The following is a 24000-nucleotide window of genomic DNA, read 5'->3' as shown; positions in this document are numbered from 1 at the left end:
CACTGTAAGATGTAAGATACATTGTTACAAAACAATATGAGAGTCTAGTGTAAAAATAAATCCATGGAGTGTAAGTATTGTGGCCCAGTTTCCCAAATACTTTTTGCACACTTTGCTCACAGTTTGCTGAGCTGGAGGCAGTGAGTGTTATGAGTGGTGGCAGCCATCTCTGTCTCTCTGAAAACAACACTCACTTCAGCTCATTACAACGGCACTTACCATGGGCAGTGATGCTGGAACAATTTGATAATTAGCTCAGTTTAAAAAGCACTAAAAATTACACTCAAATCCTGATTGCCTGATTCAGGCACTTTTTGAATTCACTACTCGGCAGACACATTGCACGAGGGCTGAGAGTATACAGGCATCCAGAAGTGATTTTATACCCAGTGATTTTATTTTTTTCCTGTATGTGGTGATTGAAATTGAGATCTCACAAATTCTTGTCTCTACACAATAGCCTATCCCATACTACGACACAAATGTGGTGAAAATTGTGACCAAAACAACTATTAGGCAATGTCTATGCTATCTCATCTCTTTAAAATCATAAAATGACTGATCAATTTACATCTCTGTACCTTTCAAAAAGATAACATTGACTGTGTGGCTTTAGAATTCCTGATAGAATAAAAAAATTGTATCGACAAAAGCAAAACTACACTGCAACTCCATGCAAACTGTTAATGAATCCAAGGACATTTGTTTAAACAAGTTCCTTTTCATTGGTTTGATTATTTCGTTTTGGCTTTTTAAAATCATGACTTTCTGACAGAGGTCAGACTGTAGTGTCCAATGGCTTCAAATTAAGTTCCCAAATGGGTAACACAGGTGTTCCACAGGGATCAATACCAGAACTCCCACTATTTACTCTACACAGTGGACTATTCTTCATTTCTAAACTCGCTACTGCAATGTTGATCTTTATGCTGATGATGCCATATTGTTTGCCATCGTCTCTGCCACAGGGTTTCTCCAGATTAAACTCTGCTTTGGACCATCTTTGGACCATTTTTGTTAATCTGAACTTGTTTTTAGGTTCATAAAGAAATTAAGTTTCACAAGAGCATGTACATTTGATGTACCCACTCTTATAAATGCCCTCAATGGAAATCTAATCAACACTGCATCATAAAGTTATATGCCAGGGTTTGAATGTGTCTAGAAGGCATGAGCATCCCTTGTATATACATTTTATGATTTATGAACATGGTATAGTTGTTGAGGTATTCAACATCCTTAGTTGAATTTAAACTAAATCACCAGATCATGGGATAGGTTAGCTTAACTTTAAAAGTCCCAAAAAAACAACTCCTAACTGGGTAAAACTGGTGTCCTGGTATTCAGTATACAACTGGAATGAAGTTCAGGACATATCCTGTGCGAGAATGATATTGTCCCATTATCATTGCTAGGGTATAAAGTGCCTGGAGGCAAAGGCAAGCTTTCATTTCCACCACCCTGAAGTAAATCAATACATTGACAAATAAGAAGGAAGATACCGTTTACAGTAAAAGGGGGATTTGGGAATGTTTTTTTAACCTCATGCCACTCATGACTATGAATTCACAATTTTGGGTTATGATTCAGTCACTTGGTAATCAGGTTTATCTGGGGTCTTGCTGAGCTGTAGACTATGTAGGATGAGGAGTGTGTATTTCCAAAATAAGCTGGATAACGTAGACAGACAGTGCAACTGACATTGATCCAACCCGCAGACATTCAGCAAAAACACATGTCTGCAAAAACATGGTAATCTATCAGAGAGCTTCTTGAATATTTATTAGATGGCATGCTCCGGGAGAGAGCTCAGTATGAATATTCATGAGGGGAACGCCGCTGCTCACGAGGAAACATTTACAAGCAGGAAAAAGACGCAGCGTGCCAATCAGAGCAGCCGCACATAGACACACCATCTGGAGTAGTGGGTGCTCTGACACTCCTCATTCACTTAAACTCAGAGCTGACTGTTGTACGCTTACCTAACACAGAAATATGACATGGCTCCAGGCCTGTATAAAGCATTAGCTGTAAATAAAAGCAGATGCCCTGGCTAGAGGAACTCATTCTTCCAGACAAATGGTATTCAAGATGGGAACTGACGCTTCATGGAACTGGGGAACAATGTTACCAGCGCTGAGCTTAACCCTGACATGTGATGGACAATGGGATTAAATTTTGACTGTGGTGCTGCGACAGATTAAAGCCTCATCTGCTTACAGTTTCCTGGAATTTGCTGTCAAAAAATGCTTGGAAAGCGAAAGTATACGGGATTCTGACACTCTGGCGGAGACAGTTTTAAGTAACCTTATCTCTATTATCACCCTGCTGCACACAGTGCAAGACCTGCCTGAGCTGTGTGGTGGCAGCTTAACTCTTTAACGTCACATCCATGGTATTTGACTCCAGTCAAGACTACTGACTAGTCCTCACAGGCTGTTTGAGTATTCACAATATCAAGGACTGATTTCAAATGGATAGCTTTAACTTTGATCTAACGAGTTGTCAGACTGCAGACATCTTATTTCATTGGTTGCAAAAACTGTCTACTTCTCGATTCCTGTGGACTAACTGGATGCATTTAAAGTCTTTTAAAGCAAAAACATTCAGTTTGGGATCATACAAAAAATAATTGGAGGGATCAGTTAAGGGGAAGGGATACTTTTTTCTTTTTGCTGACTGCAGGGAAGTCTAAATCTTTTTGCAAGGTTCTTTTAACTTTTTCCTCATCCACATCCAAAATTTATGTTGTGTTTTAAACTTTAGGCTCATCTTCAGATCTGGCGGCTGTGACTCGTTGCCTCTCTCAGAGGTACATGTATTCAGAACTTTTTAGTTACTAGCACTCATTTGAAAAAACTTCAGTGTTTGGGCTGTCCACTAAAGATCATGCAATATTTTGTTTTTAGCATGCCAGAAACTTTGAACTTCACTTCTGTTATTTGGCAGCTATTTAATAACCTCTGCTCCATTAAAGGAGAATATGTGAGACCTTAAATGAGCACTGCAGTCCAAATAGTGGACCAGAGCCACATATTAAATAGGTTGAATCCCCATTAAATAAATGCTCTATGGATGAAACGAGATGTTTTGCCCCCACCTCTTCTCTGCAGACCGAAACTCAGGCAGTCTGCAGGGATACTGAACAGGAGTGGAAGACAAGTGCAACATTACATTTTGATGAAGACAAGCGAGCACAAGTCCTCCACTGTAAGTTGATCAGCTGTTTATAACTGTCAGTGCCAATGTAAAGTTAAATCTGTTATCCTGAAAACAAAAAAGCCATTTGCTCTGATAATACAAACTCTGAAGCTGGAGTTCAGGGACTGCCTCCCTTATGGCCTGCCAGACTCCATTAAAATATTGTGCAATTTAATTGTTAAGAAGATTTACTGTTTTTAAAATATTATTGATGATTTCTTATGACTCATTAACAGACACTGACTAATTCAGGGAACAGTCTGCATTAATTTTCACTCTAATAAATGTGAAATGGGAAAATGAAAACAGTTTTTCTGGCCTGGAATAGAAATTTCAGAAGAGAATATGCTGATTGTAGTTTTGTCGAGAGGCAGTCTTTTTAATTAAAAAAAAAAAAAGTAATTATCACAAATATGCAGTATTGAATTCATATTTCAGTTCTTCTGTTAGTCAAGGTGAGGGTCAAAACAAAATATTAATAATACTGTGGAGAATGTTATTTTTTTTTTAAAGTGAAACATAAGGCTCAGCCAGATAGTTTTGGGGGTCAACAGTGGTACGACTGTGATAATTAAAGGAACAGTTCACCCCCAAATTAAAAATGCACATTATTATGTGCCATTTCATCCCATTACACTGGAAGGAAGGCACGCATCTCTACAGCTGATATCTCTGCAAATCACACCAAAAATTTGATGATTAGATATATTTATGATTTTGGGGTGAACTGTCCGTTTAAGATAAACAGTAGTCCATGGTACCTGCTGGTTTTTATTTCGGTGCCAATATTAACAGGTTAGAGTGTTCACAGCTTGCGTGTCCAGCGCTGCTCTCACTTGTCAGGCACGGCTGCAGCCACTCTTCATTTAGAGATTTGGAGGCGTGACTGCATGACACTTATGGTTCTCAACAAAAAATACACATTAAAAATGATCTGTTGAAATTCATATCAACATTATATCAGCAACAAAGCACTTCTCAGTAGAGTTTCATTGTCTGCATTTGAGCAGTATGTCACAGACTTGAAAAAGTTGGGTGCAGGTCAGTGGTTTTTTCCTCTTTTCTCTTTTCCCTCCATTCAACCCTCTCTCTCTCTCCCTCTCTGAAGAAGGGAGAAAAATCACTGATTGCCTTCAGAAAACACCTATTTTTGTCTCTTCAAACTGTTGTGCAAACTCTGTGTATAAAGATAGAACTTTCAGCAGCCGCCTCGCAGTAGAAACAGCCTGTGTGGACAGCACAGTATGTATGAGCCCCAGCAGTTTGGCGAAGGTGCCGTCACGCACTGCTCCAGCGTGTAGTGGGAACCAGTTGTAAGTCCTGACAACTCCTCGAAGTAGAGTGGCTAACCTTGGACAGTCGAATTAAAACCGGCTAACACTACAGAGGGGTCTACGTTGATTAACCTGGCCCTAATTTCATCCAGAGGTATGCTTACCTGTAACATTTAGTCCATCTGAGCGCTGACACCAGACTTGGCGAGATGAACCCCTCCATGGTCCGGTGTTCCACTTGTATTCGAAGCACCGGCCCTCTGCAGGAAGAGCAAAGCTTTAATAACAATGTAGCTTATGCTGTACATATAACAACTGTACTCCCCCTAATATACCTCTGCGAATCATTTGAATTTCATTTTTTATTTCTGGTGGGACTCTAACAGACTGACCTGTACATGGCCGAGCCTCCAGCTCCTGTTCTGGACACTGCAGCAAGTTCTCTGGATCCTGAGCCACCACGGCTCGGGATCTCACCTGGACTGAGCCGAAGCCCAGGTCATCCCCGCTCACGCAGCTGAGCTGGCACGGACTCCAAACAGTCCAGTCTGTCAGGTAGCACTCTCCTAAGAACACACAGGGGTCTCACATCAGCTCGTGTTGCATTCAAATGAACATACTGTTTTTTTGTTGTTTTTTTTCCAGCAAAAGCAAGTACATTAAATAGGGTTATAATTCATGTTAATAAGCACCAAACACCAGTTCCACCATTTGATAACTAAAAATTTAGTTGACATGTGTCAGAAAATTCGTAGATCCAAAAAATTCTTCATATTATGTGTGCCGTGTTTCGACCAGCCTGAACAAATAAAGGCTGGGAGCTAATAAAGGCCAGATAAAGAAAATCACTTTTAGGGAGTTGAATTAACTGTACTTTCACCAATGAATTCAACTTGTCTCTACTTTGCTTACTGTAAAGCTACTTTCAGTAAAGCCTGTTAAAAAGTTTTTCCTTGCCACAGTCGCCTCAGTGCTTGCTCTTGGTGGGAACAGTTGGGTTTATAAAGAGTACGGTCTAGGCCTGTTCTATTTGAAAAGTGCCTTGAGATAACTTTGTTATGATCTGGCACTATACAAAATTTAATTTAATAAAAATGTTTTGCATGTGCAAGTTAGCAATAATAAATATGCAATATTTGGGTTAAATTTCAAAATAAAGGCATGAAAACAGCTTGATTAGGTTTAAGAAGAGATCATGATTTTAGGTAAAATAAGTAGTATAATTAACTTAACATATTCAAGTTACACTACTTATCTACCTAATATAACTTATATATGTTAAAAAGAACACTGACTCTTGGTTTCACACAGGACACAAACCTCTGTAGCTTGGGTAAAAGTTGTCTGACTCCTGTCTCCCTCTTTATACTATATCACCTGACACCAATGGTACATCAAAGCATAATGGTAGAGGGGTGCTTCCAGAAATGACCCCATGGGTACCCACGAGGGCTGGCTAATATGGTTTAAAAAAAATATCCCAATGTCTTTTGGCTATTTTGAGATATATGAGATATACCTCAATATACACATTTTCATTATAGCATTCTAAAATAACATACAGTAATTTTTCAAATAATGCAAACATATGATTATCTTATAGAATATAATGCATTAGTGTAGATTAAAAAACCCAACAGTACATAAAGTAGTTAAAATGAGCACAACCTTCAACACCTGCAGCAGTAAAATACAACACATTAATACAGAAGTAATATTAATCCAGAATCATTAGATATAACAGTAAAACACTGACAGGAAAGATTTTACTACACAATGAGTAATGTTACATTTACTCCTGACACCTTCAGTAAATGTTGCTGTAATACTGACATACTTTTAGCTTAGTAAAGTTTAAAATGCAGAACTGTAATGGACTTGAATTACACACCCACTGCACCTCTGTTACCGGCCAAGCCTTCCCCTTTAAGGAAGGTGGGCTTGTGGGTAACCTGTGTGACAGAGATTTAGAGGGGTTTGTTGTGAAGTAGGTTAGCTAATTAGCTGCGATGAGTCAGACTTAAGACAATTAAAACACCCTAAAACCAGTCTTCCACATACCATTTTAGCTAGAAGTGCAGGTTCACTTGCAAACTCGATGAGATGACTGAGTGCATTTTTTCATGTGATTTTTTTTTTGACCACAATGAAAAAAACTATTTCTCATACCTGCTAACAAGCTTAGTTAGCTTCAGCTCTGCTGTTAAGAGTACAGGAAAATGCTGTGGCAACGCTACTTATAAAGGCCTTTTTATTTCTTGTCTGTACCAGCAAAAACAACAGACAGTCTTTCAGTAACTATAATACTGTGATCTGAGCTGATCTACAGACTTTATGGCACTCAGCAGTGACCAGTGGAAACACTGAAAACTCAGATATGACCTACATCCTCATACTTTGAAATTTGAAAAAACAGACAGCAAATAATTGCAAACTATACCCTGAGCTATAGAATATATTTAAAAAAAATAGGCAAAATATTAGTGGAAACTCTTTAAAATTGTGATTTAAAGTTGTTGTAAAAGGATATGACGTGTTGCATTCACGTACAGCCTGTCAACTTGTCAGCTTCCCTCATTGATGGTGGGAGTCTGTGCGGGGCAAAGGTCAATAAAACAGACCGAAGGGAAATCAAAATCGCTACACCTACTTTCAGATATTTTCCCACCAAAATTCTGACCCATTTTTCATTCGGATCATCTGCCCAGAAGCGTGATATTTGCAGCAAAAAGAAGATTCTCTGTTAAATAGGTCACACTGCTCCTGCACATTTCTACACATTCAATTAATCATGAAGCCACCCATCCAAAAAAATCAGGTAATTAAGAGTAGGAGTGTATAATCACATTTTCTCTCTCGTGTAGGTTTCCGAGTGAACATTTTGCTTCAGAAGTCAGAATGAACACAAACAGGAACCAAATCTGAGGGTCTTTTTTGACCTTGTGATCACCACTAACCCAATTAACTTGATTATGTGCTGATTACGCCCACACACAATCCAAACTAGAGTAGTCAGTGTAAGTACACACACTGAAGCTTCTGCAACCAAAGCCAGCCAATTTTTTTTTCCACTGACTTGGTAGCCACTGAAAAGCTTTCACTGAAGTACAATAACACCTGACGATCTGCCACAAACATCCATTATCAGCCGTGTAAAAGCTTCTTGCATTGTCCTCAGCCTCCCTCCGCCCACCTGTTAACATTAGTGTTGCATTGTGTGGTCCACTCTGGAGCTCTTGATGCTCATGCAATCAAACACACTCAACGATAATTGCTTCACCAGGCAGGCCTTTGTTGTTATTGTGAAAACCTGGACTATCGGTGGTGCTGGGGATCAACATCCTCGGCACAGTCATATGTGTATGTTGTCTGTCCAGTTTGGATTGAAAACATCTGGTTAAGCCCAATGTCAAAGGGGCGTTATCAACATGTGCAGACCTAAATGCATCTGGACATATTTGGATAGAGCTACAACCAATCAAAGCAACGGAACGTGTGACGTAGCATTGAGCAGCATATGTAAGTTGGGATGGTGCAAACAAAAATGGCTGCCTAGTCGCAAAATTTCTCAAATTACAGCTAAACAGAATGCTAAAATGTCTTTCTGACAATATCAGAGGTGACAAACAGGCAATGCAATGACAGAATCTTGATTCATATTTGATCAGCACTGCCTATTTTGACAGTTTGAGTTTCGTGAGTCTGGTGAGTTGCTCACCAATCCTCTGTCAGTCATTGTACCAGACCTGTCCCATATTACATAAATTGGTTGTGACTGGCCTGAAGAGACTCTCTGAACTGGAGGATGGCCAGATGCGTTTGCCAGAGCAAATGAAACATGAGTTTTCAGATTTGTCTGGTTCCCAGGCCGGTCTCCTCAACAAGTTTTAAGATTGGGCCAAATTTCTGACAGATTGGTTGGTGATTGATGAGGTGCAGGTTAGAGGAGTGTCAAGATTCCTGAATGAACAATGATTGGTTGGATTTCTGCCAGGTTTGAAGTTTTGGTCTGCTGTGTTGCAGTTTGAGCAGTTCTACTATCGGATTTATTGCTGGAGTTGTACTTTGTGTGCTATGTGTCTGAATATTCTCATTCATCCAGGTCATGGTATTTGTATCAAGGTTTGTAGTAGGCAACTGGACTTGATAGAGTTCTTGAAGATGTTTGGCCTCTCATCCAAGAGGCTTCTTCAGTTCTGCCTGACTGGTTTGGGAGTTCAGGTATTAAACCTAATGGGGTCGTTAGCACCTAGCGGGGCATGTGACTCATGTGCCCACCCCTCCATTGTGTGACTCGTGAGTTTCACCTGGGGGGAGGTGTGAATGAGTCGTTAAGGACTCTGCTATCATGTGACATGTTAGGGTTACATGATTTCAGGTGGGTATCCAACTGCCTGGGGAGTGATCTTAAGAATGCATTTTAAGTGGCAGATAAATTGTGCCTTAGACCTCCTCCTCTGTTGAGAGATGGCCGTTCCAGGTTAACAAAAATGGCCTCTTTCACTCCTCTCTCAACCATCTGTCTTCCCTGGCCAAAATACGGACACTGTCATCGTCAAAGGAGTGTCCTGTGGCTTTCAGACGTAGATGGACTGCTGAGTCTTGACCTGAGGAACTGGCTCTCCTGTGTTGTGCTATGCGCCTATTCAGCGGTTGTTTTGTCTCCCCAATGTACAGGTCTGTGCATTCCTCACTACACTGGACGGCATAAACCACATTTTCTAGTTTGTGTCTGGATGTTCTGTCCATGGGGTGGACAAGTTTTTGCCTCAGGGTGTTGCTGGGTTTGAAATGGACAGGGATGTGGTGTTGGTTGAAAATCCTCCTGAGTTTTTCAGAAACGCCCGCAATGTAAGGAATAACAATGTTTTTCCTTTTGATGGTGTTTTCTTCTCTCTCAGACCTGTTTCTTTGTTGGTTTTGATAAAGGCCCAGTTTGGGTAACCACAGGTTTTGAGCGCTGCCCTGATGTGCTTTTGTTCCTTATCCTTTCCCTCTGTACTGGTTGGAATGGTCTGTGCTCGGTGGTGGAGGGTTCTGATGACCCCTAGTTTATGTTCCAGTGGGTGATGTGAGTCAAAGAGGAGATATTGGTTCGTGTGTGTGGGTTTCCTGTAAACTTGGATGTTGAGGCTTCTGTCCTCTTCAATGTGCACTGCACAGTCCAAGAAGGCCAACCTGTTGCCTTGGACATCCTCTCGGGTGAATTTGATGTTTTGGTCCACAGCATTGATATGGTTTGTGAAGGCTTCAACCTCCTGTGTCGTTATTTTAACCCAAGTGTCATCAACATACCTGAACCAATGGCTTGGCGGTGTTCCTCTTTGTGCCCTGCTTGACCTCTGTTTGACCACCACCTATTTCCAGTTCAACGGGGGTTTTTACAGGCAAAAACATGGCTGTGCAATGGGCTCACCTGTGTCTCCGATAGTGGCCAACCTCTACATGGAAGAAGTAGAGAGCAGCCCTGCACTCCTTCAGAGGAACAATTTGTGTGCTATGACTACTGTAGCCTTGAGTAAAACAACTGAACTTCGCCAAACAACAGAAAAAAATATTGTTTGCATCTTTCCAGGTGTCTGTGGCACCATACTGTTCTTTTTTCTCTTGCTGTTTTCCAGTAGAAGGCACCAAGTAACACTGCTTCTCTTTCTGATGACATTGTTGAGGATGTGGTTGTCTTGTTTGAATAACCTTTATTGGAACTGTCAATGGACAAAAGGTCAGAAAGTCAGAATTGTCAGTTACTTTGCAGACGAGTTGACTGTGTTCCCATACAGCAAGTTGGAAAACCAAGATTGATGCCCCCTGGAAAATCTTTATTGTCCTTGCTGTTTTGCTTAAAATATGTGTGCATATAAACATTGTAGTAACATGTCCACAGATGGCAGTTGGACAGTGCTTTGTGTACAACTGGTGTGGTGAGAAATAGGAATTATATTACTGCAGGTTAAATGCTGATGTGCAGAGCAGCTGTGTTGGATTTTGAGGTTGTGGTTGTCGGGTCGGAGAGATAAGTCAAAACTTTCAAACTCAGGAATCTGACCTCTGGCAAGTGTTCAAAATGAATTTTCCAACTGGTAACACCAAACTCAACAGTTCAAGTGGTCAATTGTTGATCCATACAGCATGAACACAAAAGTTTTGGGTTTGCTGAACGGCTGATCACATTTGATCACCTGTTCACAGAGCGTACACTTTGCACCATCATTGTTCAATCTTCTGAAGTATTTCCACACACAGCTGGTGGCAGACATTGTGCTGTTTTAGCCTAATTAAGAAGGTAGAGCCTACGAGTCGCCATACTAACTGCATTAACCATCAAGGTGCAATCCTACTAAGTCAGTTGCATTCAAGGTGTTTTATGTTTATTGATGCAAAGCTTTCAGTGTGTTCAGGATTAAATCTGAGTCTGACCATTTGACTGTACGTCTTTTAGCAATGTTGCAGTGTTTCTAGATCTCCATATTCAATGAGTGCAATTTCATTGCTACTGATACGAACGACCTAAGTTGTAATAATTTTAAATGATCTTTCCAAAAAAGCAGGGTTGGTTTTGTTGCTAGGTGTGAGTGGGTGTTGGGATCATACCTGTAAACTAGCAATTTAACTACTCGGGGACCACCCGCTCTACACTGTCTTCTTACCTGGACAGGGTACAGTACAGGCTTCCTGCAGAACGATGTGTGTGTCTCCGTCCACCGAGGGCTCTAGATCTCCACACAGCTCATCATCCACCAGGCTGCTATCCTGCAGACCTGAACCGTCCGACACGAAGCATGACACGTTCCTGAAGCGCAGGCCTTCCCCACACCTCGCCCCCTGATAGACCAAAAAAAGAAAAACTATTATACCTATGGGTCAATACACGCCACTATGTTTAGGGTATATTTAACTCATGCAGCAAATACAATCATGAAGATCTAGCTGACTAGCTGGTTACACAATTTTTCAAGATTTCAAGCTTCCTTATTTGCCCTTTGTGATAAATTTTTGGTCAGAAAAAAATGCAACTACTGACTTTCTTTCAATCCTTTCAATAGAACCTATACAGTGAAGGTGCTCAGATCATATTAGCCCAATTGGCTGCAGTGTTCTGACAGACAGCAGAATGGAGGTTGGCTGACCTCAGACTTGCACTCAGACCAGGCACCGTATCTCCAGCTGTAACAGGGCTTCACCAGGCAGGGCTTCCACTGCTCCATCTGGGACGGGCACGGCCTCCCGTCGCCCTGGGGAGCCTGGATCACTGTCCGCCTCCTCCACAGCTTGCCTGCAGGAAAGCAGATAAAGAGAGGAAGAAATGAATTATACATAAGGACGTTGACTGGAATGCTGAAATTTGACCTGTCCATAGTCGAGATCAGGAAGACAGTCAGGTCAGAGCAGCGGGAGGAGAGTGGATGTGTAAAAAGGATTTGAATATAGTCTGTCAAGGTGACCTCAGGGCTTTTCTCTACTTGAGCTACTGTAGGGTCTTAAATGAAAGAATTCAAAGGATGGCCAGCACGAAGAAATGAAAGCCAGATTATAAAAAAAAACTCTAAGGAGGTGAGATCCAGATGTGTGGAGTCACATGCACAGATGAAACCATGTGAAAAGCGTAATATTTTAAACTTATCACAAATATTGTTAAAATGTGGTGAAAATTTTCAAAATGTACTGAAATATTTTTTTATACTGAAAATCTCTCAATGATTTTAAAAGGCATCATGTCCTTTATGATTTCAGTATTTTTATTGACACAAAACAAACCCACATCACTGCTTTTGCTAACATTGGTGGATGCTGGACAGTATTTACTCTTGAGTTCTTCAGTGCAAAGTAATCAACCACAGTTTTAATGTTAACTCAGCTTGAACTTTAACACCTCCAGTATGACTCATGACCTGACTTGGACTTGAGCCTTTTGACTTAAAAATACTTGATATCTTCCCCCAAGCCCAAAGATTTAAAAGTCTATTTTTTAAGGGTGAATTCATGAATCAATTCATTTCCAGAATCAACTGACATTAAAGCTATTCTCTCTCAATTAAACACGTAATTGCTCACATCTACTTTGTTTGAACCCATCTGACAGCACCCAATGAAGTTGCAGGAGAGAACCATGCAGAAATCATCTTACATTACTGAGATCCAGTTGGAAAAAATGACACCAAAGATAAATTTTTTGCATATAAAAACTACAAAGTGCTAAACTAAACATGAACTGTAGTATGCAAAACATGTGGGTCAAAAATTAAACACAGAAATACAACTTCTGCCTGTGTTTGACATTTCAATTTGCACAAAGAATGGCAAGTAAAGGCTATAATGAACATAGTTAGCAAGCTAATGCTTAGCTAACATTAGCTAAAAAGCTCTACCAGTATGTGTCTCTCATATAAAACCCATAACAAAATACGTAGTTTAATGACATCTACACTTGTGTAGGATAAAGGGAGCCGCTGTCGTCATTATTAAAGAACCACTATTGGAAATGGATATCCGACTAAAATGGACATCTTATCTGGGGCCAGCTTGGATCACCAAAGTATGTCCCACCTTGGCAATTCCAGCTGGGCTGGTGGGGTTGCAAATCCAGCACAATAAAAAATTTCAAAAGCTCTAACTGCATCTAACCACAGAGTTATTGACTCACAACAAAAATCAAAAATTGACAAAGCTCAAAATTTTAAAACACAAACAAATTTAAACCCAAAGGGATATGCCACTAATTTTTCACAATACGGTCACTTATGTGAAATTATGTGAAAACAGACCTATAATGTCATTCATACTCTACATTTGGGTGAATTTCTCAAGTAATTTAATTTTCCATGTCTGACTTCCCTTTTCCTTGTCTTCTGTCTCATTGTAATAATTTAACACATTCTCTTCTCTTTCAGCTGACTTAATCTACGGAGCAATTTTGAGGCTTCATCATACTCCCTGTAGCCTTTTTGAATATTCATATTTCTTTGTTGTGGTAAAATTGAACAAGCGTCTGTCTTAGGTTGGAGGATATGAGTGGGGGAGGACGGGAGGAGTGCCCTTTACCGAATTCACTCTGCATTTTAACAAAGAGCCCCAGGGGAGGGATGTGAGAAAACTCTCAATTATCTGCTGTCTCAAAGGAAATGCATGTGGTTTTTTGCCCACCGTACCACCTAAAACAAACACTACATTCAGCAAGAACACTTCACAAGTGATGCAAAATCAGAAAGTAGGTCTCAAAAATCACAGAACTTTGTACATTTAAAAGTACATTTTTTTGAAGCATCAGAACATTATTTTTGATGTCGTGTATGTATGCTTTTGAATGGAGACAGTAGCTATAAAATTGCTTCGTATACTTCAAAAAGGTCATTCTCAGATCTCCAAGCGTTTTCAGAGATATCATTAACTCCTTTCTTCAAATACATGCAGGATTAATTGGTTTAATCTCCAGTGTTGCTGTTGCCAAGCCTTGTAAAACTCCACTTAATGTTGAACACTATCAGGAACAAGTCCCTGGGTGAGGCTTCCACAGCAGCAGGTCTCACCAGCTGCCAGCAAACCTGCTAACACCCATGAAGCACAGAGGGAGATGTGTCTGTTGCTACTGTATGAAACAACTGACCCCATTCAAGAACTAAAGTATGTGCAAGGACAGATTCAGTCTTAAGATGAACATTCAAGTGATTTAACTTGAACTTGTTGCACTCAGTAACTTTATTGTATTCCAAATAGGATTGCACAATATGGTAAAAAAAACAAACCAAAAAAAGTCATATTGCAATTATTTTGAATTAAATTCTAATATGGTTAGTGGAAATTATCAGTTTTGTATTACAATTTTTATGTTCATTGATGTCTTCACCAAACAAACATGTTATCTTTCATCTGGAGAACAAGATTTTTAGGCCAGGTTATCTATATAACACTACAGTACTTCTTATATGTTTTCTCATACATTTTCTGAACAAAAGAAATTCGCTCATGGTTCAGTCCTGTCATGCTAGTCCTTCACAGTGTGTCTGTGTTTCCATAAAAGGGGAATGACATTTAATGGCTTTAACAAATTTGGGTAAATATACTTGTCCATACTGTTTTTCAAGCAATCAGATCTGATTAGTGTGTCCTGACATTACCAACCTATCTGCATGGGTTGCTGTGATAACCACACAGATGTCAGTACCTACATACACTTGTGACATGGTGGTCCAGTGCAGAAGGGTAAGAAACAAAGATTTATGATCTCGCCCTCCAAACAATTGTGCTGTCAGATTGTGCAGTGCAGAACACCTCCATCATAGCAGACAAACTCAGCAATGGAGGAGGCTACAGCACAGTGCTCAGCTGCTCTGATACGCTTCCATCGCTCTAGATTTGACATTGTCGTAGTGCGTAGTTTTGATTGTGTTGAAATCTGCTTTGAGCAGCCAAGCATCCAGACTCATATCCACGCATCTGTGGAAATCTGACTGGAATCAAATCACTTCCAAATTTGGATTGGATCTGATTAGCAAAAATCACATTTCATTTGTTGTTTTTTGCCATTCACAATGTCTAAAATCAATCTGGAGACAACGTGGATATGCCAAAAAACAATTTTGTGCTGGCAGTCTAAACAAGGCCTGTCTAACATAAGTGGACGTAGCAGAAGTGCCTTAAACCTCTTTCTAATGGCCAGCAGGGAGCGACTTCATTGGTCTTTATATGAGAAAACTGACCTACTTCTTACTTGATTTATTACCTCAGTAAATATTTTCAAGCTCTCTTCAGTAGATCATGATCTTCATTTTGTAAATTATGGTCCCATTCAGAGAAAACCATAAAGCAGGGTTTTCTTTAGGGTGGGGCTACCTTGTGATTGACAAGTGACTACCACAGTGACCTCCCCAGAACTTCCTCTCATCCAAATATGGTCACTTCGGGCTCCCAGAAACCATGATTGTGACAGCCACAATGTCAAACTTGAGGCTTCAAAATGGTAGTCCCCAAACCAATGGCTGATATCCTGATGGCTACGTCCACTGAATGTTTTAAGGGGACATTTCATGATGGAACAATGTCTTTGCGACTAGTTAAATCCTGCATGCTTTGTTTTTAAGCATTTTCGTATACATTATATAATGTTTTGGCCACTAGGGATGGAGGAGCTCCACAACAAGCTGAAAAACAAACACTGACATATGTCAGAAATAAAAGAGTTACCTAACAACTGCCCACATACACACAGAGCAGACACAAAGCAACATTAGCATTCATTTGTAGCTGTGTCTCCAGCCAACATAGACCAATATTCAGTCTCCCTCTAGCTTTGTTCTTCTCTCCACCAGCTCATGCAAAATATCTGTCTCTTTAGCTGCTCAGTGTTCCACTATGTTCACCATGTTTGGTCCTGGACAAAAAGAAAATGCCCAGCTAAATGCCTCCATCACCCCTAATAAAACCTCCAGTGAATGTGGGCCTCAGATTTCTAATTAAAGTTCACCATCTCCAGCATCATGTCCGGGTGCTGCTTTGTTCACTGGTTGCTTTGCAGAAGATGCTAGCGCCTTGTGCCCACAGAAACCAGTCATCACCCTCCATTACGACTCTCACGCTTCAGTGGTCTCCCTGCAGGGGGCCGTGGCAGTGTTTGGGGTTGAGCGGTGGGTGGCAGTGACGGCTGCTGGGTAAAAGAAGGCCCGTGCCAGCTGTCACTATCAGTGTTTGGCTAGAGAACACACAATGCCATGATTATCTATGCACACAGGTTGGTCACATCCAGGAAAATAGCTGTGTTTCTACACCGCCTGATTGATAACAGCACCTTGCTGCTTCCAGGTATGTTCATTTGCTTGAAATAACAAATCCAGCTCATTGCTATTCCTGGCTCAGGAACAGAAATTAGCTCCTCCAGGGAAGTATGTCCTCACAGCCGGCTGGGAGATAAAAAAGAAACACAGGAAGGGAAGCGAGGAGGGCCTCTCTTCCTGTGGCATACCTGCTGTTTCTCCACACAAGGAGAGAAATCCTCATCGCCTGGGGGCAGATTAAGGTTACCACAATGACTAAAGCCTGTATTGGTTTCATATCTACTATTTGCTTTTGTTGCCTCTGGCTGCTGCTCTTCTCAAGGACTCGTGGAGAGGAGAGTGCTCCCTGAGCCCCAGAGCACACACTCGTAATGGACCGCCAATCAATGGCCTGATCCTATGGAATTACATGTGAGGACATTATTATCCCTCTCTCAGTTGGTTTAGGGCTATAACACCATCGTTCCTCACATCATAAAGCCTTTCTGGTTTCCATCATTATCGTTGGAGAGGCTGACTTTCTTCAGTACGCAACTGAGAGCTGAGCACTGCTGACCTACAGCGGTGATGAATCAACCACAGCCATGAAAGTATTATGGCATTAAATCTGTGTGAGGATGCTGTCATGTTGGAACTTCACTGAAATGTAATCAAATAATGACAATGCCTTGATTGGTTTCTCAGGTAATCTGGATTTGAACTGACAACCCTCACCAGTTTACACCCAGAACCAACAGATCCACAGAGAATGCCATCTCCACTGTCGTGCACTCAGTCTTCACTCAACAACACCTACATCAGAAAGCTGTTTGTTGTTTTCAGCTCAGCATTCAGCACACTGATTGGCAAACTGGACACGCTTGAGCACCACACTCTGTAATTGGATACCGGACTTCCTCTCAAACAGACACCAGACAAGTTGGATTCGTGGTCACACCTCCTCCACTCTACTGCTCAACACCAAAGCCCCCCCAGGGCTCAGCCCCTTCCTGTTCACGCTCTACACCCATGACTGCAGCATCCAACATGGAGAGAACTTTATTGGGAAGACCGCAGATGACAGCACCACCATCAGGCCGGATTTCAAATAATGGTGAGACTTCACAGCCAGAGGAAATCAACAGTCTTGCAGAGTGGTGCACAGAAAACAACATATGGCTCAACATTAGCAGAACTAAGAGCTAGTTGTTGTTTTTTTTAAAAAAGATGCAAAGATGCATATCCCTGTCCTGGGAGCTGAGGTGGATCAGGTGAGCAGATTTAGGTCCCTGCAATTCAACATCACAGAGAACCTGTCACAGACATCACGTCTCCACCATGGTAAAGCAGGCTCAGAAACGGCTGAATATCTTAGGGAACTTAAGAGGGCATAATCATTGTTCCAACTTCTTCTTAACTGCTACAGAAGAGCAGTAGAAATCCTGACTAGAAACAACTGGCATCATCGGATGTGCAAAGCCCAAGACAGGAAGACTCTACAGTGGGTGATTACAACCTCTCAGAACATCAAAGATACCCATCTGGAAAGAGATACAGAAGTATCCACTGTCCTACCACCAGACTGAAGAGCTGCTCCTTCCCTGCTTAACTCATCCTCAGCAATCCACCATGCAAAATAGTTTCTAAGACTTATTATTTATTCAACCAATCTACTATATGTCATCTTAAAATTTTTGGGGAATACCAAAAAGGGAGCTACACTTTAATCTCACGATACTACCTTGCGTTTTATAATGCTGAATAAATCTACCTTGTATGTTGCACCATGGCCAAGGGTTGGTTACTTTGGCATGGAAACACTGCAATGAATAGAAGTACAGACACATACCTGCCAGTCCACAGGTGTGGGTGCATTCAGACCACGGTGACCAATCAGACAGCTGGCAGTTGACAGGACATTCGACAACACAGGACGCATTCATCTGCCACTTTCTCTCCAGGCCCAGCTGCAAGACAAAACAGGATTTTATTTACTCAGTCTTTCTCAAGGAAAAAAATAACAGTGGCTTTACCAAAAATTGTTACACAGCCCACCTCTTTGCAGAACTTCAGGTCAACAGATTTGCTGTCACTCCGCACACAGTCCAGCATTCGAGTTTTGATGCCGATTCCACACACTGCTCTGTCACTGAGCTGACAGGTGCTCCAATCTGCAGGGAGATGTTTCATCAGCAAACACAACTTAGAGAATCCTGCTCAAGAGCACAACTTCATGTTTTAGTGTCAATTCCACTTGATTAGGCATGTTTATTACTTTAGTTTTAATGCATAAAGGGTAATAATCAATTATTTTTATTTTGAATCACTGTGCGCCATGTCCCCTGATTTGAACCAAAATGGATGGGACTATGACACATAACACACAGTGCATATCACACATGACTGATTTAACCAGATGAAAATGACAATACGTAACAAGATGAAAATGATGTAACAAGAAAAAAATTACTTGTTCACCTAACAAGACAAAGACAATGTAACAAGACATTAATGCCATAACAGACAACAATACGTAATAAGTTGTAACAAGTTGAAAACAAAATAATAATAATACCCATCTAGATGAAAATGACATCACAGTATCTAACAAGGCAAATGATGTCACAATATGTAACAAAACGAAAATAACGTAAAACACGTAACAAGACAAAAATAAGTTGAATGACGTCACATAATGACTACAATGTAAAAGGAGTGACAAAACAAAAAATAATGTAAAAGACAACAAAAGAATAACAAGATGAAGAAGGCATAAAAGATGTGACAGGACAACAGGGTTGTAAAAAAACACAAGACGTAACAGATGAGACTTGACCACAAAGAAAAGCTGAGATTCAGTTAGCTTTGCACAGAAACAATTGGTAGAAATGTCCTTCGGAGGACAACTTTTTACTTTTATACTTTGAATACATTTCAGAGCTGGTACTTTTTTACTTTTACTCGAGAAATCTTTTCTATAACAAGTAATAGTACTTGTGTGTACTTTTGCCAGCTTTGTCTGAGTCATCTCACCAGTGATGTTGTAGGAGTAGTGGAAGCAGTTGCTGTTGAGTTTGCAGGCCTCGGTCTCTTTGGTTGGAGGACACTCCTTCTCCTTTCCAGGCTGGCGGAGCGGGTAAGCGCTCCTCTCCCGAGTGCTGTTCCCGCTGCATGGCTGAGGAGCAGGAGAAGGGATCATGACTCATTCATCCACACTGTTCGAGCATGTGCACACATGACAAGCAGATAACCTTTTATCAATGTACTCATCATGTTTAAAGGTTATGTGTTTCCCACTGTGTGCCTACTTGTGCCGTTGCGGAGTTTGAAGCATCTCATGAAAAGAGTACTTTACGCACGCTTCAAACTACAGAACAGCTCAAACCCTGATAAAATTCTGGCTGCGAATTTGTGGTTTAAAGTGTTGTCCTGTGACAAGAGATGAAACCATAAGAGTCAGCTGAAAAGTTAAAGTGATAATTAGACAGAATGCACTGTACGCTGCTGAAGAATCTGGCATTGACAGTCCATAGCTCTGTGATAGCCTGTATTGTTTAAAAATGCATTAAGATGATGACTTGCAAGTGGTGCAGGTATTGTGTTATTCCTGCTGAGCTGCAACTGTTGCAATTTAGCCTATAAATAATAAATCAATCTTAAAACTATTATCTATTATGTAAAAGTTGTTTCTGCTCATCTTGTGGAACCAGTTATGAACAGAACACTGACAGCATTAACTGTAAGTTCATTTAAAGCAAGAATAAATATGTTCTGCGTTTGACACACCTCAGAAACGTGTTATTAATGTTATTATTGTTTAGTTTATAAAATTAGGCCTTTATTAGAATATTTTTCTCTGCTCTAAAATGCGGAGAGAATGACCGCTCCACTGTCTCAGTGTCAAACACACTACAACCTGAAAACAACCTGAAACATGACAGCTTTATTGGACATGTCCAGGCATGTTTGACAGGATGGTGACAGGATTTTTTTTCTTTTTCTTCTGTGTCGGGTTGTTGGAACTGAAGTGAGCTGAAGTGAACTACTGGGCTGATTTGGACTGACAGAGTCGCTGAAGGTACATTCATAACTGACATTGTGGGGAGGGTGAGATGTTGTCATTCATGGGGCTCTATAGTGTTGGGGGACCAAGCCTCCAGCACGCCATCGAGCCATATTTCAGGACCGCCAAAAAAATCATAAACACAGAAGTGGTGAACAACAGTTTAATGGTCTAATTCACAATAGTATTACATACTCAGCCCTTTCACATCTCTGAGCAACTATTGTGTAACATTTAGAATGTGTTTAGAAGAAAATGAATTCATTTTACATCGACTTTAAATTAATATGAAAAACTTTTTGGCAAACAGTTGCTAATTTACACATTCAGCAGTTAGCTTGTATAGCTCTGTTTTTGGTCTCCGCCAACACCAGAGGGAAATATCTGGCTCTTCAGCTGATAAATGCACCACTAAGTTCACCAGCTAGTCTCTAAATGAGTTTGCAGTTTGTAGCTGATGAAGTAGTGTACAGTGGGAGATCTTTATTGAGTAACAGTCAAGTTGCAGCCAGACAGCTGAACAAAAAGCTGAAATTCACTGTAACCTCACTGTCAGGGGAACGACAGTGTGTTATTATAAAACTATTGATTGTAGACAAATTAAGTTCTTCCTCTTGAGGTGTAAAATTCTAAAGGCCCGGCCACACTGATGCTGCTTGAACAGCGTTGGTTTTTATTTCAGTGCCCATATTAGCAGGTTAAAGCAGCAACACAGCCGGCATGAGCCGCACTGCACACGCATGTCACACTCTGCATGACGCTTGTGGTTCGCTACAAAAATACACTGTGAAAATTATCTGTTGACAGTCGACACCATGTCAGCAACATGACACCTTTCACGACAGTTTCTCTTTTCTTTTTCTCAAAATTGCACTGCAGACTCACTGTAGAAACATAGGGCTGGCAGTAGCAGCGCTGCAGCAGATATGTTGTCTTTGTGCCACAGAGGTGCGAGCCACAGCAGTTCACCAAGTTACCTGTCATGCACAGGTACAAGCCACTAGTGTGGCCCAAGCATAAGTATCACTTCAGTCACTCATGTAGACTGGCATCATGAACATGAGTGTGAGCCCAAAAGACAGTACAGCAGTTAGAATTTGCTATGATACAGGGTACCAAGCAAACATGTCAAGTTAGATCCTTCAGCGCTCTTTTATTCACATGTTGGGTAACATTATTCATATGTTGAGTAACTTTCCCTGCATCTAAAACTCCCTTTTGGTCTCTGCCTTTGGTGTGATAAATTTCAGGCTCTTTGATCACCAAACGAGCAATTGGAAAGGATTTTATTTTGCCATTACCAACAATCAGTGTTTCTTTGCTGTCTAGTGAACTGAATGGTAAGGAGAGGACAAATAGAAGGAAATAAGCAACAGATGATGTGTGGCTTGCATCAGTATGATACCACTTCCCACAAATAAAAAGGTGTAGAAATTGGTGGTGAAGGCACTCTCCATATACTGTGATCATAACATCCCTGGTTTGATCCTGGCTGGGTTCTTTTGTTGCATGCCCCTCTTACTTGCTTTATTTCTCTCAACTCTTCACTGAAAACTAGAAGCCAAATGCCCCCTAAAATACTGACAGACTGAAGATCCAAGAAAGGTTGAATTGGGGGCCTTTTGGGGATCGTCTCTGATGCCATTTAGTGAATGTAGTGACTGCTGTTGGCTGCATCAGGGAGAACAGAAAGAGCCCGATGGATGGGAGGCAAAACATTTTCAAGGAACTTAAACTAAGCCTCATGTAGAGTAGTCCAATGACTGTCTTTCAACTTGGCATCGGGTGACTCCAACGACAAAGGGTGTAGACTTGGGTGGAGACAGTAATGACATGTCTCTATCAATAAACAGGGGCTACTGAATTGTCCCCGGCAATCATTTTGACCAAAGAATTAGCCATAAGCACTGTTATCTGTCACTGTCTAGTCAAAGTTAGTTCAACTTTTGAAAGATGGCATGTTCCCCTTCATTATGCCTCACATTGGTTTGGTCCACTACCTACCTACAGACACAGGTGTCTTTTCACTTTTAATCGACCAGCACAAATGTAGTGAGTCATTCAGATGTTCAAGGGGAAAGAGTCTGGATCTGTTTGAGGTTTCTGTCTGTCATAAGATTTTTTTTGCCTCACTACAGTCAACTCAGTGTTTACTCTTGGTCTGAACTACTGGGTTTATAAAGAGTACAGTCTAGAGCTGTTCTATATGAAATGTGCCATGAGATAGCTTTGTTAAGATTTGGCACTGCACAAAATAAAAATGAATTTAAAGTGAGAAATATAAATAAATCTATTATGAATCTATTCTCATGCATGTTGTCATCTTAGTCAGCACTCCTCTGGCAGCAGCACAGGTAGGATGGAATAGAAGATAGTTGCGAAAACCTTCGCAGCAAAGAGTAGCCTGATTTGTTTCGTTCACTCACCACAAGCTATTTTCGTCACTCACCCTGTGAGGGACCCTTCCTGTTTTAGCTGAGACATTTTATTTGTCCCCACCAACTGTGGCATGAAATATTCCCACAGCGACAGCAAAGAGAACTGATGAACCAAGTCGTATCAATGATTTTGAGAACAACCTCACAAAGGTTAAATACTTGGGGCTCTCCACCTGTCAGTTTGAACTGACAAAGCCCCTTGGATTACAGCTAAGTCCACTCGGCCTGGATTCATGAACATGATGAGTGAAGATCTTCACTGACACTGACATTTTGAAGACTATCTACCTCTGTGGACATAAAACACTGTGTAGAGGAGAAGGACAGTGACAGAGAAGGAAAAATGTCATCCTTACCAGTGGACATGGGCTCCAAGCTCCCCAGTCTGATAACACACAGTCCTCAGGGCAGGGCAGCCGGCTGTTGCGGGCCCCGAGAGGCATCTCCTCTGGATCACACAGGTAGTCCTCCACCTGCTCAGAGGGTCCGTCTATAGTGTTCAGCATACATCTGGACAAAAAGTGGTTCAAGTAAGTAATTAGTGTTACTACAACAGTTATAGGATGAAAATTAGTTTTGAATCTGGTTGTTCTCCATCATTGTTGCTGTTTGAGGTCGAGTGCTGGCTGGGACACTCTACCCAAAGTTTTGGAACTTGCGTGACTGCTTGCAACATTACAAAAGCCCAGGAGAACACAAGTACAGATTTAGAAAGGCCTGGTGTCTGGCTGGGATGACGTGGTTTGGCTCATCTTACCTGACTTTCCGGGTCTGAACACCTTCACCACAGTTATCCTTCAGGTCCACGTTGCTGACCTTCCACACACTCCAGGGCTCTGCCACCCAGACATATTGCCCACAGTCACTAAGACACGGCACCACCTCATACACCTGAAACAGCACAGTTCAGCATAGGAAATTCAGCAAAAAGTGCCTGAAACTGAAATTTTCATGTCTCCTGGAATTTATCTGCACTGACTGGTTAATAACAGTACATTATATTGAATTAGACTATTTTATTGGACTTTTCATATAATAATTTGATTACAAGGAAGACAAATACTATTTCAGAAAAAAGAAAGACTATGTTCTAAAAATTATTACTTCAGAAAGATGTAACAAAAAACATAAATCAGTGTACATACCTGAGCCTGTAGATGGAATCCATTCATCAAAAAAGAGAAAGGAGTGACAGCAAAAAAGGTTATTTAGATTATTTATATATAATAGTCAGGAATTTAACAGAAATATACATTTAAATAGTAGCAAAAGTAACCTTC

The 24000-nt window shown here is 40.9% G+C and overlaps 1 protein-coding gene across 1 annotated transcript in view; it reads right to left on the bottom strand.

Annotated features, from left to right (window-relative positions):
* Positions 1 to 24000, bottom strand: part of thsd7aa (thrombospondin, type I, domain containing 7Aa) — a 227290-nt gene that overhangs the window by 19605 nt on the left and 183685 nt on the right. The window contains exons 15-24 of the mRNA XM_084738887.1: positions 23866 to 23871; positions 23478 to 23611; positions 23077 to 23230; positions 19253 to 19394; positions 18275 to 18390; positions 18069 to 18186; positions 11603 to 11748; positions 11123 to 11297; positions 4868 to 5041; positions 4640 to 4735 (exon numbers count right to left, since the gene is read on the bottom strand). Coding sequence (XP_084595013.1) covers positions 4640 to 4735; positions 4868 to 5041; positions 11123 to 11297; positions 11603 to 11748; positions 18069 to 18186; positions 18275 to 18390; positions 19253 to 19394; positions 23077 to 23230; positions 23478 to 23611; positions 23866 to 23871 — 1261 coding nt within the window. The remainder of the gene's footprint in view (positions 1 to 4639; positions 4736 to 4867; positions 5042 to 11122; positions 11298 to 11602; positions 11749 to 18068; positions 18187 to 18274; positions 18391 to 19252; positions 19395 to 23076; positions 23231 to 23477; positions 23612 to 23865; positions 23872 to 24000) is intronic.

The sequence above is a fragment of the Lutjanus erythropterus genome, chromosome 16 (assembly GCF_056507025.1).
Source record: "Lutjanus erythropterus isolate fLutEry1 chromosome 16, fLutEry1.hap2, whole genome shotgun sequence".
NCBI classification, from domain to species: domain Eukaryota; kingdom Metazoa; phylum Chordata; class Actinopteri; order Lutjaniformes; family Lutjanidae; genus Lutjanus; species Lutjanus erythropterus.
This window is presented reverse-complemented; position numbering and strand designations above follow the sequence as displayed.